We start from the raw sequence: 18,948 nt of genomic DNA, 5'->3' as shown, positions 1-18,948 counted from the left end.
TGAACTGCACTGTTAACAAGCTGTGTGGTCCCTCTGCTATTATAGCAGAAAGAACCTCAGGAAAGTTTTCCAATTTGTCTTTTTAAAGAGGCTTAAGGCTGATTTATACTTCTGCGTTGAATCAACGGCGTACCCTACGCCGGGGGTCCGCGTAGCTCCCGTACCTACGCAGAGGCCTACGCACGTAGCTGACGTGCACCTCCTCCAAAATGTAACTCCCCGTAGAGCCAACGCGGACCGCAAGCCCTGTGATTGGTCCGCTCGGCGGCTTTGTCTTTCCCGCATTTACAACACTTCCGGGATCCCGGACATCGGCCGCACATCGTCCGTGTATTTCATCTCCTCCTCTCTATTCTTCATGTAATCATGTCTGTATGATAAACAGCAACATGTATCAGCTGTAGATTAACATAACACGCTCTGAATCTCTGTGGAAAAGGAAATAGAGATCGTAGCGGGACCAGAAGCAGGCGGCCGGCTATCAGAGAGACCGCACTGCCCTCAGGCGTTTCGGCGGAGAATTGCTGCGCGACACAGACACACCGACGCACAAGTATGTGGGGCTCATGTCCGCGTCAGCCCCTGCTGCGTAGGGGAGACGCAGAAGTATAAATCAGCCTTTAGGCCCGGAGAAGTCACTGGCATTTCTGGATCATATCTATATGTGGTTTCGTATTTGCATGGTGCAGTTTTAATAAATCAAGCGGCAACGTCCAGTCTAAAAATATGAGTCCAATATGCTCTGAGGCTGGCTCTGGAAGTCCTGGAAACCACATACACACCAATTCAAAGAGACAATCTTTACAGCAGAAATAAACATGTTTACAGCCTGGTTCAAAAGATGAGTGTAGTCTGGATAGCTCTTTTCTCTATCGGCACACACTGTACAGAGGTGAAATTGTTCATAACGCGGCAATTTCAAAGATATTTAGATTACGAGTCTTCTATTATGAGAAGCACAGCTGACTTGATTGACAGGCGGGAACACTGTAGCTGTTGGCTAGGAGGCTCAAAGCCCACCTCTTTATGTCACACTCGCTCGACAGCAGTTAGGTTGAGTTCAACATTTTCAATATGGCTGCTGCTAAGGATTGGCTTCAAAACAGTGCTTCAGAAACAAATGGTTGACGTCAAGGATACTACGTCCATTATTCATACAGTCTATGGTTTTAACCTGCGTTCTTGGATGCAGTGACAGATTGTACTCATAGACAGTGATTTTAGGAAGTGGTTTATAGCCTATGCAGCGATTTCCACTGCAGAGCAATGCCTGTTTTTAAAGCACTGCCACCTGAGGGTCTGAAGATCACGACCAACCAGTACTGGTTACTGCAGGGGTTCCCAAAGTGTGGGTCGGGACCCCCTGATGGGTCGTGAGACATAAATGGGGGGTCGTGAGATTTCTTCCAGAATTTTTTTTATTAATGTTATTTAAAAATTTTACCCATTATAGTAAAAATATATTGTCAAAAATAGTAGCTAAATTTGAAATAAAACCTTGAAAATAGAAAATGTAATGAGTTTTCTGCCTTTCTTTGTTGCCAGATGACTCCTAAGTTTAGGGTTAGTGAACAGGTAATTATCAAAAGCATCAGTAGCAGTAGATTAATTCATAACAGCACAGGAAACACAGACACATGCTCATATAGGTAGGGTCATTTTCTGCAGACCAGCTAAATGAAGCCACATTAAATCACAAGTCTTTGGCACCTATATTTTGGGGGTCAAGGGCTGAAAACTTTGGGAACCCCTGGGTTACTGTATACTTGTTTATAATGCAGTGCAGCCTGAGTTAATTAAAAAAAGGTCCTCAACATGTCGCAGTAGTTTGGCATCATGCTGTAGATCAGTCCCTCCAGGAAGTTGCGATTTCGCGATCGCAACTATCAACGCAAATTCAACCAATCAGCGCGATTTTTTCGCGGCCTAGCAATTTTTTACAATCAGCGCAACTTTCCTGCAAATTTGACCAATTACCTTAATCTCAGCCCCTGTACGTCATCGGTTTTGTCATCAATTTGACTTCCTTGGAACATAACCATAAGTCCTCACTTGATCGGCACTTTTCAACAACAAAACACGCACAGAGAACGGGTGAAGAGAGAGGACAGCAGGCAGGACAAGTGACCATGACAACGTTATTATTTATAGATTGAGGGGCTCAGTGTTAGCTTGGTCTCTACCTGCAGCAGGTGTGCTTTATGAACCAGCTCTCCTCACCTCCATGCATCTGTCTCATCTTCATTGATGATTTTTACCCCCGGTGTGCGTTAGTGACAAAGACACAACCGGGGGACGTCTGTTTACTATTTGATGTTTGACGTTGTTGCCATGGTTACCGTAAAAAGCTCTGCATCTACAGCCTGATTTAATCCAGTTTGGTGAAACATCAGACACATTCAGGAAGTTTTGATCAACTCCTAGTCATCAAAGATGCAGATTAATTTCAGAGTGCCGTGAACTGACTGTGCATCAGTCGCTGCGAGGTGCATTCAGGGACCGTCGTAAATGTGCAATACAGTCCTTTCATGGCATTTTTCTGTGAATCAAGAGAATCAAAATACAGTCAGTGACCACATCAAGAATGCTTTCTAAAAGCAACTGTAATTTAGCATATTTACTTGCCCCTGAGATGTTATTGGGGGAAAAAAGCAAAAAAAAAACAATCGCAACTTTCACCGCAATTTTTTCAAAAAGCTGTCGCAAATTCAGGCTTTTTGGGCCGCAACAATCACAAAAAAATCCCGTGAAATTCTGGAGGGACTGGTAGATGTACCCTGAAGTCTGAGAATATCAGGCCTATTAAGTCCTTTTTTGTTTTCTCTTATCCTGGCTTTATTCTAGAGTTTCCTGGCCTAGAGTGATGCAAATGATCAAACTATTCCTGCACTGCTGCATGGGAGATTGAATAGATGTTCACTTCAAAGCTTTTCTGCATGAGGGACGGAGGCAGACACGTGCCTCTGACTGGTTGGTATTGATATACTGTATTTTAGAAATCATGCTTTTCTCACAGTCGGCACTTACATTGTTCATGTCTTCATCTGTCCATAAACGGGTGATTATGGCGCGTCTGAATGCACATATCCAATTGTGATGGAAAAAGGAAATGAAGTGATTGATTCTCACAATTGGAAGAAATGCATTAAGTGCGGCGCAGACTAGTAATCGTATATTATACCCGGAGCATCTCTGATGTGCCATTATCATAATGTGTGTTTCAGTTCTGACACTTTATCTTCCGCTGTGCTCGTGCAGGACCGTCAGCTGTAAATGTGTCTCTCTAAAAGCCTCCGCGAGAGTGTTTTGTTTGAAGGGAGTGTGTTGTTAGTCCTGTCTTCCTGCCCCTCAGTCGGTAAACTTGATGCTCCGACACTTGCCTCACATATTGATGAGCTGTCTCTTATGAAGAGGCTTATAGGTGGCTTCCATAGAGCCTTCAGAGGTGCTGAAGAAGTACACAGTCAATGTGTTTAGAAAACACAACACAGATCCTCAAGTTTCACAAAGGGACAGAGATGACAGCGCGTAGTCATATCGTGTCTTTTGGCACTCATGAAATATTTATGAAGAGATCACAAGGATGCATTCGACATTACTTTGAGTTGAAGATATGGTTATACGATCACAGCTGGGAGTCTGCTATGTGAAAAACACGTCAGTAACATTATATGGTATCACTGAAGGTATGCTGTGTAGCTTCGTCTTAGAAGAACATGCTATTTCCCTCATGTGAATGAAAGAAGCAGAGAAATACAAAGAATTGTTGTTGGAAACATTTATTTTGGAACAACCATCATTGAAACTCAAGTAAAAGTCAATCCAAGTATGTTGTTAATCTGAGTCGAGTCCTCATTATTGATGTTATTAGTACTAATTCTAAGGAGGACAGCTGTTTCACTCCTGGACCTGGACTGACTGTGTGGGACTTCTTGAACATTTCATTTATCAACACCAGATCTTGGCTGATCCTGTCGGCGTGTCTGAAGATTTAAATTTCCAATGAAGTTACAGGGCTTTGCTTCTCGCCTAAATATGCACCACGCCTGTCTTGATGGAAGATGCACTCATTGACTCTGCAGTGAGGAAATCACTGTTTGTTGCATCTGTTCAGTAACTGTTGGTGAAGAAGACATCACGTGAATGAATGCAGGTGAACACACCTGACAGCCTTTACTCCAAACTGATTAGATTATTAAAAGAAATAGCAAAGCCACTTAAATAGTCTCCAACAATAAATACACTGGAGTCCTCCTCTCCATCTCCAGAGTCCTGTTTGAGTTTAAGGCTAAGTCTGAGTCGTAACTGCTTTGAATTTGGAAAATAAAATCAGGTATTTCTATCTATGAGTAATGGTGATTAACCACAGCTTGTACAGTGATGGATCACTGAACAGCACTACTTATTACCCCTCACAAACCCAGTCCTCGTGTGTAGATGTGAACTGGCCACTGTGGATCTACACTACAGTAAAAAAGTTTGGACACACCTTCTCATTCAATGGTTTTTATTTTTTCTAATTATTTTCAACATTGTAGATTAATACTGAAGACATCAAAACTATGAAATAATCTGGTTTTACCATAATCTGGATTACAACAGTAGTCAAATAGGGCTATCCATTGTGTACTAACCCTACCTCTGAACAACACAACTGATGGTCTCAAACACATTAAGAAGGCAAGTCATTCTACAAATGAACTCTTGACAAGGCTCATGTTAATTAAAAACCATTCCAGGAGACCACTTCATGAAGCAGACTGAGAGAATACCAAGAGTGTGCAAAGCTGTCATGAAGGAAAAAGGGGGCTACTTTACAGAATCTAAAATATAAAACAGATTCTACTTTGTTTAACTCTTTTTTGTTCATTCAATAATTCCATATATGTTCTTTCATAGTTTTAAATCATGTCTCATTTTTGTATTTATTATTATGTTGAATACTTTTCAATACCTTAACTTGTCTGTTTTACATATTCTGCTTCAGCTGGAGTCACAAGATGTAAATATCCTCGAAGAACTTAGAAATTTAATAACAAAACAACTTTGAAGCTGCTGACAGCTGGACCAGTTTCAATGTGAAGAGAGAATCAGTCAAAAACTGTTTAAATATCCTAATTTATAAAGCAAAGTTTAGTTCCTGTGGTGAGAGTATTACATTAGTTGTGGGGTCCTTGGAGATAAGGACTCTGTGTGGAGGTACTCATAGGTCATGTCTAATAGACAACAGGTTACACAGTGAAAGCTTGCCCGGTAAGGAACAAGCTGGTTACAAGCTTTGGCCCTTGTTGTTTTCTTTTGGTTCATCAAATTGGGCCTCTAACCAACCTAACCCTCTTGACTTTCATGTCAAAAGCACACTTTGAAAAATTAAAAGGGCTTCATGTTGCAGCTTTAAACAGGCCTTTGCCCACCCAGATGTCAGAAGTGCTTTCTTCTGAAACACCTCTGACAGTGTCCTGGGAGGCAGCAGCACATGGTTGTTGTTGGCCATTAATTAAAATAAAGCCCCCCGCCTCCTCCACGTCCGTCCTCCAGCGTGTCAGAGTTGTTTATTTAGCACAACAGGAACAATTAAGGCGCTGACAAAGCAGCCAGCGTTTGAAGTCCTTCCTACTATACCTCCACTGGCCTAAAACACAACTTAGCAGACACCTTGCAGCTGCCTTGTAACCTTCAGCGGGTGCCTTGAAATGCATTTTGTAGTGTGTTAGCGCATTATCATAACCAGATGCCCACCCCACCGCCCACTCTGCACATGTTTGAAAAATGAGGCTGGGTCTTGAATATTAAAGACGCTGAGGTTCATTTATTTAGGGCTGTGTTTGGGCCGCCGAGGAATGCTGATTTGAATCTCGTTTGTTAAGCTGTCTTTCCTTATCTGTCAGCATCAGAGGATGCAATTTCTCTCTTCCCACCTCGTCCCCCTTGTCTCCTAAATGGCGGCGATATTTAGAGGTGCTTGACAACTGAGGCATGCAAATTAGCAGTTGATGTTCCCTGCGTTTCTGTACTTTTCTTTCACTTCTCTCCCCCCTCTCCACCCCTGAGTCGGGCCTTTTAGCCTCCGTGAGACGATGATGTTATTTGTGATGCTATTTTTGTAGCTATGTAGGAGGAAATTACACAGACTCTATCCATAAGTTTTCTCTCAACCAACCTCTGTATGTGAACTTGTGCATTCTGAAGGAGTTACATACTGATAACATACAACAACATAACCATTATATTAACCCTTTCAAACACACCCACCTCTTGAGGCCTGCTGCAAGAGGTCGGTTTCTGACATTCTTCTTGTCATAAGAAATACAATAGCCCAAGCCTTTTTTTTTTTCAATTGATTGTTGAGACTGCTGTCTTCCCTTTGTATGCTCTGTTCAGCCATCATGCAGTTATGTTACATGTGCTGTGAAGGTCCCTAACACACGATGCAGCTGACTGCAGCAGCCTCGTTGAAGAAGATTGTTTTTTGCATGAAAGCATAAAAGGTAAAGCATTACTTGAAAAATGTATGCATCATAAGGTTTATACATATTTATATTGATTTATCAACAGGCTTACTCACTGATTATTCAGTTCATGTACTTAAATCTGATTGGTCAAAACCCCAAACAACATTATTTAATCCTGAGAGGAGGATGATAAACATTGGGCACCAATTTAAGGCTGATTTATACTTCTGCATCTCCCCTACGCAGCAGGGGCTGATGCCGACATGAGCACTACATACTTGTGCGTTGATGTGTCCGTGTCGTGCAGCAATTCTCTGTTGAAATGCTTGAGGGCAGTGTGGTCTCTCTGATAGCCAGTCTGTTTACTTTTCCACAGAGATTCAGAGCGTGTTAGCTGATACATGTTGCTGTTTATCATACAGACATGATTACATGAAGAATAGAGAGGAGGAGATGAAATACACGGCCAATGTGCGGCCCATGAGCGAGGATCTGGAAGTGATATAAATGTGGGAAATACAATGCCGCCGAGCAGACCAATCACCGGGCTTGCGGTCTGCGTCAATTCTACTGGTAGTTACATTTTGGAGGAGGTGCACGTCAGGTACGTGCGTAGGCCTCTGGGTAGTGGACCTCCGGCATAGGCTACGTCGTCAATTCAACGCAGAAGTATAAATCAGGCTTTAGCCTAATGGTTAAAGTTGTGCGCCCATGTAGCTGACAGCCCGTGTTTAAATCCAGCCTGCCGCTTCTTTCTCACATGTCATTCCTCCACTCTCTCCCAGTTTCCTACAGTATCCACTGTCCTCTCCTCTATAAAAGATAAAGGTGTAAAAGCCCAAAAATATAACTTTAAAAACCAAAAAAATAAACAAAACAAAAGGATAATAAACATCATATCAAATCAATCTGCAGATTTATAAAGTTCAGAGATGTTTCAATGATTGATTGATTAATACGTTATGTTGGACAATAATGAGCTGAATATGCTGAAAATAAAAGTATGACTTTTCAAATTGTTTTTAACATTCAAGACACGATTCAAACATTGTGTCTCTTCTTATGGTTTGTGGACAGATCGCGTGTTATCCTTGATAAATTCCAGGATTTGTAAACACTCTTTGTGATGTCCTCTCAAACCAAACTAAGAAAAAGTAAGAGTTCAGGGGCCGACTCTTCTCCTCCACAGTGTTCAAAGGCTAAAGCACAAATTCAGAGATTATCAAATTAAACCACACATTCCTCTGAGCAGGTTGCAGCTTAATATTGAACCACCTGTTTATAAGTACTGACATATTCATAAGGTGGGATGCTGGTGCAATGCGATCCTTCTCCTAATTAAAACTAATCAAAAGCAGCAGAGAGTGAACCGGCCGACTGTTCCGTCTACTGAGAGCATTTCAGGCCAGGACTGGATAAAACCACTCTCCAATTACACATCACCAGGAATAAAACGACCTGATCTGACATTAGAGGGGCGTTCAGATCCGATTTGATGTTTTAAGCTGTAAACAATTACTTGACTACTCATGATACCCTGATGCAGAGCACAAGAACAAGAGCTCCTCTCCTTACTTTATCTGCGTGTGTGATTGCAGCACGTTTCTTGGCCAAGTTAACTAACAAACTGATAAAAGACACACATGTGAGGCAGGTCTAAAGGCATATAGGGTAGTGTATAAGTGCTTGTTTAAAGTGTGTCTGTGTTTCTGATTGGCTGCTGTGTCAGCGTGTTATAATTTCTGGGGTGGATCCCCGCCGAGTGTGTTTCTGATTAGAACTAGACGAGCTGCTGGGAAGAGCAGCCTCACAGTGCAAACCTGCAGAGTGGATCAGACTGCATCAGTTCTGGGCTCTAATTTGTCGTACTCTGAGGAGCGAAGCAACAAAGCAGAAACACTTCATAACTTTACTCAGGCAACATTATACCCATAGACTGTATGAATAATGGACATAGTATCCGTGATGTCACCTTTCTGTTTCTGAAGCGCTGTTTTGAAGCCAATCGTCATTGGGAGCCATATTGCTGCTGTTGAGCAATTGTGATGTAAAGAGGCGGGCTTTGAGCCTCCTCGCCAACAGCTACAGTGTTCCTGCCTGTCAATCAAGTCAGCTGTGCCTCTCATTGGAAGACTCGTAATCTCAATATCTTTGAAATTGCAGTGTTATGAAAAAATTCATCTCCGTTCAGTGTGTGCTGATAGAGAAATGATCTATCCAGACTACACTCGTTTTTTGAACCAGGCTGTAAACATGTTTATTTCTGCTGTAAAGATCGTCTTCTTTGAATTGGTGTGTATGTGGTTTCCTGTACTTCCAGAGCCAGCCTCAAGCGGATCCTGGATGAACTGCAGTTTTTAGCACTTCTGCATTGGACTCATATTTTTGCTGCTTGATTATACTCAGAAGTTTAGTATTCTTCATAGAGCTTGTTGTTTCTATTGTTCACTCATCAATGCAAGTTACAATGTGAGTTATCGTCCCAGCACTGAGGAAGGTTTTGTCTTTAATTGAGCCAATCATAACTTGTAGAAATAACAACTCCTTGGTCTAAATGTCAGCACGTAACATGCAGGACTGATGAAACATGAAGAACAAAAAAAAAAGATTTGAAATGTGTTTCCCAAAGAAGACAGAAAAGGAAACTCAACCCCGGAGAAGAAGGGCCTAAAGATCTTGATGCTGAGAATCACAGGGAGGTTTTTCTGTTTTGTTTTTCAAGTTATTTTGATTCTTTTATTTGAGAAAGGATAGAGAGAGAAGGAAACTGGGCAGAAAGAGTGGGGCAGTGTTGGCTGGTGAGAAACATTTGGAAGGTTAAAGGTTGTGTGGAGAGCTAACTGTTGAGGTACTTCATAGCTAGAGACATCCAGTGTTGCTAGATGGCCCAGTGTGTGCATATGTGTCTGGTGTGTATATTTGTGGGATGCGGGGCACCATTGCTGTGAGGCTGGGTGGATGTTTATGGTTATTGTGTTCATACATGTATTCCTGTACAGACGGTGGCAACAAATCTCCTTATTAAGGACAAATAAAGATCTATCTATCTATCTATCTATGGCTGCAGCTACCTTCATGCTGTTTGCATTTTTTATTTGTATTTTTAGGTCTTATATCCTCGTTGTTGTCTACAATGCTTCGATGCAGGGAAAGCAGTAAAGGGCTTCACTCACACCACATCCAGTTGACCAACTCAGTATCTCGTAGCAGGAGTGGAAGAAGCCCTGATTGTAAGCTAGTCCTCACTCACCTGCCTCAATGAGGTCGGTCCGGTCCAAGCTCCTTTATCCTCTTTATTTCTTGGAGTGTACGTCTTGTGAGAAGATGATTTCTAAAAGAAGCAACTGAGTTTTTTGTGGGTACACTTGGAGTTGGTGTACCCCCTCTGTTTAACATGTGTACAAACAGGACCAATCATGTTAGAGAACGGGGAGACACTGAAAGCTGTGCAGATGGCTGTTTTGCCCCATTGCGGGAGGGTAAATCTGAAGACAGCCATTGAGAAAGAAACCTCGGGTCGGCTGACTGGCAAAAGTTTCAGGACTCATTTAGACACCCATTTGGCCAGCTGCTCATGGCAAGGAAGTATGACCAAATATGGACAGCACAGAAAGAAACCAATACATTTAAGAATTCATTTTTGAATTAAGGCTGACAGGCGCACTGTAATTATTTCACATTTCTGATTAGTTCTTGTTAATGTAGACATTTTTATTCTATAAATGTTTCGGGGTGTTGCCCAGCCCCCTCTGGACTGACATGAGATAAAGGGCCTGGAGTCAGAATCAGACCCAGACTGACTGCTTCAAGGACTATAGCTGACATACACTACCAGACAAAAGTTTGGACACACCTTCTCATTCAATGGTTTTTATTTATTTTAATTATTTTCAACATTGTAGATCAATACTGAAGACATCAAAACTATCAAATAATCTGGTTTTGCCATAATCTGGATTACAACAGTAGTCAAATAGGTCTATCCATTGTGTACTAACCCTACCTCTGAACAACACAACTGATGGTCTCAAACACATTAAGAAGGCAAGTCATTCTACAAATTAACTCTTGACAAGGCTCATGTTCATTAGAAACCATTCCAGGAGACCACTTCATGAAGCAGACTGAGAGAATACCAAGAGTGTACAAAGCTGTCATGAAGGAAAAAGGGGGCTACTTTACAGAATCTAAAATATAAAACATATTCTGCTTTGTTTAACACTTTTTGGTTCATTCAATAATTCCATATATGTTCTTTCATAGTTTTGATGTCTTCAGTATTAATCTACAGTGTTTACAATCATTACAATAAATACAAACTCTTGAATGAGAAGGTGTTTCCAAACTTTTGACTGGTTTGTACATGTGGCATGAAATTTAGGCGCTGAACTAAACCATTGCTGGAGTAACACTTAGTGACATGGAAGAAAGTTTGTTAAATAATGAGTTCAATAATCTCCCAAATACATCAAGAGGCTTGGTTAGCTTCTCATAGACTCAGTCAGTAGAAATGTACTTCAGATGATTTTACAATCAGGGTACATTTCAGAGCTTGGACTTTGTGATTTCTCTGTGAGGAAGTTCGGTTGGAACTGAGACTTTTACCAGAGTCATTTGTTACCCAAGTATTTTCACTCCAGCTAAGGAATGTGAGTACTTTTCCCTCCTCTAGTCATACTGCATTGTTCCTCTGTTAGTGACACATAAGCACCACAAACATTTCAAACACACTTAGCTGCTTTCCTAGAGTGTTGATTTGATTTTCCTCTCAGCCTGCCTGCCTGCCTGTTTGCGTTCATCCATGGTTGGTGTGTGTGTGTGTGTGTGTGTGTGTGTGTGTGTGTGTGTGTGTGTTTTCTTTTTGTACTATAGACATATTGCGCTGGGGACTGACACTACTGCCAAGCGTTGGTTTTGAAGCAATCATATAAAACAAAGCAAAGCCACTACAGGCTGAACCATCTACCCTCCACAGTGGATGCACCCCTAAAGCAAAGTCTGATACGTTATCACTGCAGTTTTTCAAATTAAAGTTACATCCACGAAGAGTCCATTTCTCATGTTTGAGACGGAGAGATTGTAAAAGTGCAGCAGAAAGCGTCTGATGACCGGTGCCGCTTGTTGCCGTGTTTTCTCAGCCCACAGGCTTATTGAGCTGCTCCCCGAGTTCTGTTTATTCCCACAGACACATTAAGAAGTTTTCGCCGGCCACCTGCTGCTCTCATTAAATTCTGTACCAAAACATTCGCTCAAAGAAGGGCACCTGGAGGACCTTTGTGCTTAAAATGGAGATTTTACAGGAACACTCCAAAAAGATTTAAAGCCACAACACTCACCGAGCTCAGAGATGATTATGATTTCTCTTTCTTTTTATTTTGGCACAAAGATATGATTGTACAGGTGTGAGACGATTCGAGGCTAACAATGACTGTGTTAGAGGATGAGGAACAGGGTTGAGACATAATTTGAAACAACCAAAGTAGAAATCAAAAAAGAGATATGCAACAGAGAAAGAAGGAGAGTAATCATGTTAGTTAGATTGTCTTTGAGAACGTGGTGATTGAAATGAGAGGGGCTAGAGCGTCAGAATATGCACCTGTGAGTCTGTTGGTTTGTGTTTGGGATGAGAAACTAACACCACTGACTTTACTTCTTTATATAAATCAATCTATGAGGATTGTATCTGTTGTTGCCAGTGTTGCCAACTCCTCAGTGAGGAAAGTAGCTAGAATTCCCTAAGTGACGTCATGACTCAATTTGCATAATTTGAATTGTAATGGACGCTGCAGGAGAGACTTTTAACTTTGAGGGAGAGACAAAAAGAGGTTAAAAAACACCTTAAATATGTTTATAACTACACTAAGACCCGACAGCAAATCAAAGTAAAACATTACATTTTTCAACCAGAACATTTTCAACATTTTTATTGTATACAATCTATATTAACTATCTATGTGGACCAGAAAGAGACAGTAGGTGGGATCAGCCAGCTTTGTCTTTGTACATGCGTGATACATTAACAGTCTGGATGCTGAGGGGTGAACGCCTCCTGCTCTGAATGCAGCTAGGAGGGACTCACAGCAGCATCCACTGCTCATTGAGTAGAGTAAGAACGATACATGCTTTCACGTCAGTCTCCAACAGTCTCCATTAACACCAGAAGAAGCAAGAGATTTGTCCCTTTTTTGAAAAGAGTCGCTAGAGGGGTCTGAAAACTTGCTAAATATAGCAACAAAGTCACTAAGTTGGCAACACTGATTGTTGCATGAATCTCTTGAATTTGAACATCAGTAGTTGTTATTGTTGTAATATTGTATGTCATTTTCTAGAATAATCAATGAGAAGAGAAACCTCAGAGAAAATAAACTATACTTTTAAGTATCTCAGATGTTATTTTACATTATTTCCAGGTTAAAAAAGACTGAAAGATATCCTTCCCTGTTGAGTTAACTTGTTATCCCTCAGCTAGTCCCCCCCAAAACACTCTGAACATGCAAGTAAGACGAAGGTGAATGTTGACAGAGAAGTTGTTCTGCTTCATTTGAGTCTCCTCTAATTGGTTTGATTGTGTACTTACACAGTAATACAGAGATGTAGTTTATAGGGTTGATCTTTACCCTGCTGTCTCTTTAACCTCATGTTTGCTTATCATTGCTTTAGTAACACTCCCTCCTACTTTCCATACACAAACAAAACACTTTAATTATGCCCTTGTCTTATTCCATTAAATGTTTTTTGTACCCACTAAATAAGTCTCAACCAAACATGCAGGGCCATTACATTTGAACCTAAAATAAGGGAAAGGTTGAACATTTTGAAAAAAGAAATGTTTTACATACTGTACTTTCAACTTTGTATTCTTAGTAGGTTTGTATTCATAACTGTTGGTTATGGGAATGTTGAAATGACACAAAGGGTCTCTGTGTAAAAAAGGTAACTGTGACTTTGACAGAAAACCTATTTTCATTTAGTGTATTTTCCTTTATGTATGGCTCCTGTTATGCTCATAATTGAAATTGTTATGTCTCATAGTCCATGATCAATTAGGGGCTGGCGTGTTGGAGCCAATATTGGGATTCTGTGTTGTCACTGGGAGGCGCTGTGGGCAGCACCCAGAGGGCCCGATCTACTAAAGGTTTGCGTGTATAAAAACACGTGCAGACTTGATAGCGCGCGCAAAGCTGCCGTACTAACCGGGAGCACCGAGGATTGCGTCTGTCAAATGAGCAAAATAGCACTCGCAAAACATTTAGCGTGTTTGCCTTCATGAATATGCAGAATACATGTAGATCATCAGAACGCGCAAAATACTGGGAGGAGGAGATGCAAAAGTAATCATTTAGCACACGCAATGTGATTTATCAAACCTGAAGCAGATAGCGAGCGCTGTTTTTGCGTCTATATTTAGCACGTTTGAAAGGCAGGTGCAAACTGGCACAGCGTTACGCACACATGGCTGCGGTCACTGTAAAGCTCATCATAACTTTACAACATGCCCACAAAAGCTGGGCTTACAAGCATTACTACATGTTTTAGTCAATCAAACCAAGAGAACAAAATAATAATAATAAAACAACACAAATTCAAAGCAGTTCAGCACCACTAATAGCGGCCGCATCATTCTGACACCCACTTTGACTTTTTCATATAATGAGAGCACAGTAGGTCACTGTATCAACAGATATACAGTTTAGTCAAATTGGCACAGCGGCCCACATGTTCACATACAAACAAAAAATCAATATGAAGTACTCGGCCTACTCACCACTGTCTGGACGAGCCTTAAGCTCCGCGGACTTGTCCACGATGCACTGTATGTCCATTTTCTTTGATCTGTCATTCTCAATAAATAACATGACATGTCCACTCAGTCTATTCTGTCCCATCGTGCTCATCAAGGGGTTTTTAGTTAGTTTTAACTTGGAGAATGAGCGCTCACTGAGCTGCGCCAGGCAGCTCTGCGTAACTCCTCATCTCGTGCTTGCAGCAGTGTGTTGGGGTGAATTGACTCAAACATGTTCACAGTTCCATTTAAGCTGGTGAATCTTTGGAACAGTTGCTGGATGATGATATCAGGCATTAAAAACGTTCACCCGAAAGTTGCTCCCTGGGACAGTGAGGCGACTGTCTTCATCCAAGGGACGCCTAACTTTTCTAGAGCAAGAGTGGCAGACTAAGCCTCATCAAATCGCTCTCTAAACTCCATCAAAACACTGATTGTGTTTTGGAGTAGAGTAGATGCGTTTATTTCATCGGCAGATCTTCTGTTTTTTCTCACAGCATTCACCTTTTCACTGATGGCCTCCCAAATCGTGTTTCTAACGCTGAGATGTCTCTGCTGGAGTTCACCGACGTGTTTATTTCCCTCCTCCACAAAGACCTCCAACTCCATGTCTTCAAACTTCATTTATCGCTTAAGACCACTCTGTTCTCTCAAACTCTCCATGGTGACAGCCGATAGCACACGCAAAATCCTCCTAAAATAGGGCGGTTCGCACCACTTTTGCACTCGTTATCATTTGCGCACGCAGTCTTGGTAGATCACCCGCAACACGCCCAGAAATAACACGTGCAAAATGATTATTTGCACACGCAAATTAGCGCTTGTTATTTGGAATTGGAATAGGTGTTGGTGGTACAGAGGCAAAAGGTTTTTGACCGTAACATTTGTTTGTTTGTTTCTATTGTTAATATTAAAATAAACAGATTGGGATTTCCCAACACAAGTTTTGTACTGATGAAGTTTACTTTTATGTACAAGAGGACATGTTTGGAGCTTGCCATCTAAATCCACATGTACTTACATTGCCATACAGAAATGTTTGCAAACATCTTGAAATCAGTCTTTTTACTCTCCTCAGAAATGCTCTGTCTTGCTCTTTAACATGAACCGGTTTGTAACCTGTGTTTTCTCCTCTGTGTCCCATCCAGTGGTGAGTCAGAACCTGGTGACGGACAATGTGTCTGTGGTGGAGGGCGAGATGGCGATCATCAGCTGTCGGGTGAAGAACAACGACGACTCGGTCATCCAGCTGCTCAACCCCAACAGACAGACGATCTACTTCAGAGACATGAGACGTGAGTAATGAAAGCTTCATGAGTTACATCACTCACAGAAGGTCTTCTGTCGAGGTGTGTTCAGGTACACCTCAGTCTGCTTATAGGGTACATGAGTAATCACAGATACTGACATAGCTCTTCTGCAGGTCTTAACCGCTGGCAGACTTTTAATGACATGCTCTACAGAAAGCCGTCTCTAACACCTCTAATTTTAATTTTAATTTCAACAGCTTTCTCCTTCATGTTACAACAATGCAGCTTCACTGAGAGCGTACTCTAGAACAAAATGAGACAACAACTTCACAGGCTGGATGGGCGGTCTGTTATTGTGCAGTGTTTGTTTGTTTTGTTGTCCCAGAAGTAGTTTTTATTTGTGGTTAGGTTTCTTTTGTTCGGTGTTTTGACTGCCAGAGCCTGAGCCAGAAGTCAGGGTTCCACTGAAAACCTCATGAAATCATATAATGAGTGCTTTCAGTTGGCTGGTATCCTCGCATTGTGGGATATCTTCTCAACATAGGGGGACTTTATACCAGCTCCAAGTACACTACCAGTCAAAAGTTTGGAAACACCTTCTCATTCAAGGGTTTATTGTAATTATTGAAGATTAATACTGAAGACATCAAAACTATGATAGAACATATATGGAACTACTGAATGAACCAAAAAGTGTTAAACAAAGCAGAATCTGTTTTATATTTTAGATTCTGTAAAGTAGCGCCCTTTTTCCTTCATGACAGCTTTGCACACTCTTGGTATTCTCTCAGTCTGCTTCATGAAGTGGTCTCCTGGAATGGTTTCTAATGAACATGAGCCTTGTCAAGAGTTCATTTGTAGAATGACTTGCCTTCTTATGTTATTTCATAGTTTTGATGTCTTCAGTATTAATCTACAATGTTGAAAATAATGAAAATAAATAAAAACCATTGAATGAGAAGGTGTGTCCAAACTTTTGACTGATAGTGTATCCTTAACTGTAACTCCGTGAATTTACCCATTGCGGGATGAATAAAGGAGTATCTTATCCTGTCCTCTCCATATTGCATGATGTACTCAAACAGGCCGACAAGTGAAGGAGGGGACCATCAGCACCTATTTTTTTTTACACTTAAATCACATGATCCAAACTGCACATGTTCTGCATGACACACAAGACAATGAAGTAGACAAGACAATGACACCATGAAGCTATTGCAAAACATACAGCCTCAAATACATTATTTAAAGTTGCATTGGGAGACTTTGTATTGTCTGCTATAGATGGTGAGATACTGCAGACATGACCTGATCCAATCAATCAATCAATCAATCAATCAATCAATCAATCAATCAATTTTTATTTGTAAAGCGCCAAATCACAACAAATGTTATCTCAAGACTCTTTTACAAACAGAGCAGGTCTAGACCACTCTATGTCAAATTATGAACAGAGACCCAACACCAAGACAGGATAAGACTCAGTCTGACCCCACCTTAATCCACCATGAGCATTGCACCTTGCAGCATTTAGCTAGTTACAGCGGAGAGGACAAACTTCCTTTAACAGGCAGAAACCTCGAGCAGAACCAGACTCATGTTAGACAGACATCTGCTGAGACTGAGTTGGGTCTGGAAAGAGGGATAGAGGAGAATAAGAGAGAGAGGGAGCGGTGATACAAACAGCAGATATAAGAATATATGGTATTATTTGAAAACAAGATTATATGTTTGGGCATTAAAAAAAAGAAAGTTGTCTTGTTTTTGTGAACATGTGACAAAACAATACAGTCCAAGTATGAAAAATGTGTCAACCCTTCATGCAGCGCCTCGTGTTCAAACGTCTCAGATTTCCTGCCCTTGCTGGATATAAAATAAAGTTTTTACTATGTAGGAAAACACTTTCAATAAAAATCATTCCGGGGTAATCATACGTCTGTCAGATGAGAAAGCATGCCGTAGCTGGAAGCAGACACTCTCCTGCGAGAGAGAAATCATTCAGCACTGCTGGGTCTTTATGTGATTGATACGGCACGTGTTTAATTATAGTCTGAAGTAGTCTGATGTGATAGGTTGACACGGAAATCAATCCCAGTGAGGCATTTATTTATGTCAGTTCATTTTGCAAGCTGCTATAAAAATGAGACAGACCTCTGACACATCATTTACATTTGGTAAAATTTAGTCAAGCTGCAGTTGGGAGCAGAAGCTGATAATTTAACACAAATGTCACAAACACAAAGTTTCACCAAAGCATGTGAGCGGAGCGGGCAGGAAAATATATAACATTAATTAATATTCTCTTACATTATTTTAACTTGCAGGAAGCTGCATTAAGTTTGAACCACATGCCAGCAGAGGGACTAATACGGGGGGGAGGTTAATACAATCAGCCCAACATACTCAGCTCTCAGTATGTCTGATTTAATAATATGGAGCTCATATCCCTAAACATTTAATGACCTGTTCTGTTTATTCTTATCCTGCCCAATTATGGTGTCACAGCTCTAATTAGCTGTGTGGAGCTGGACACTCTGTGCTTTACTCTGTGTTGCCTGGTTTTTGGTTCATTTAATTATGTTTTTAAGCCCCTGTGTGTGGATATGTTCACCCCAGTAGAGCATTCTGTCAACCTCTACAGCTATAAAACAACAGTGTTACATTCTGAGTTCACTATGTACAGAGATGTTTGGGAAATAAAACCCTCCTGGAGGTACATGCAGAGAGTATTATGGTATGTTGTTCATAGTGCCCTCCGTAATCTACCTATCCTCTCTCCTTTTGAATATTTTATTTGTAACTTTTTTGTTTTCTTAACATATACACACGAACACACAATAGACACAAGACACCATGGGAAATAATAAAGGCAGGGCGTTGCAGATCTAGAAGATCCACATATAAGAAAAGATTCTCCTTTATTCGTCCCACAACGGGGAAGAAAATAGTCCACAGTTGCTAATAATAGCAACATCTAAAAAAGAAAGGAAGGCTTCCCCTGCTTCCAAAAGATTTCGTGGTCCAACAAACATGAACAGAACACCAACAGAAAACACAGAAAAAAACATACATAATAATACAAGAACGAACACTACGTTAATGGTAAAGAAAAAAAGAAAGAAAGTGTAAATTGGGTGGGACACAGCCCGATCGCTGATTAAAATACAGAAGAAATGTAATTTTTCATCTTTGAAGTTAACATTATTATCATAGGAGCAAAGAATCTGAGTTACATAGTTAAGTCTCATCAAACGACAGAATTGGCTTCTCACTTTTAGAAAGTAGTTATATGAATTATGTCTTTCACAACAGATTTGTTCCATCTTAACATAAGAGTGCATTTCATTGAGCCATCTCTTGAAACATGGGGACACTGGAGATTTCCAGTGAAGTAATACTAATTTTTTCAGCTGCAACCATGCCTATATTAAGGGCCTGTTACCTTTTTTCTCTCCTAAACATA

General features: G+C 40.9%; 1 protein-coding gene across 1 annotated transcript in view; it reads left to right on the top strand.

Annotated features, from left to right (window-relative positions):
- The window catches only part of cadm1a (cell adhesion molecule 1a), a 727,233-nt gene that overhangs the window by 495,749 nt on the left and 212,536 nt on the right, over positions 1–18,948 (top strand). Inside the window, exon 3 of the mRNA XM_034684397.1 lies at positions 15,384–15,530. Within this exon, the coding sequence (XP_034540288.1) occupies positions 15,384–15,530 (147 nt within the window). The remainder of the gene's footprint in view (positions 1–15,383; positions 15,531–18,948) is intronic.

This window comes from Notolabrus celidotus, chromosome 5 (genome assembly GCF_009762535.1).
Source record: "Notolabrus celidotus isolate fNotCel1 chromosome 5, fNotCel1.pri, whole genome shotgun sequence".
Taxonomy (NCBI): Eukaryota; Metazoa; Chordata; class Actinopteri; order Labriformes; family Labridae; genus Notolabrus; species Notolabrus celidotus.
The sequence above is the reverse complement of the archived record's forward strand: the minus strand, read 5'-3'. Positions and strand labels throughout refer to the sequence as shown.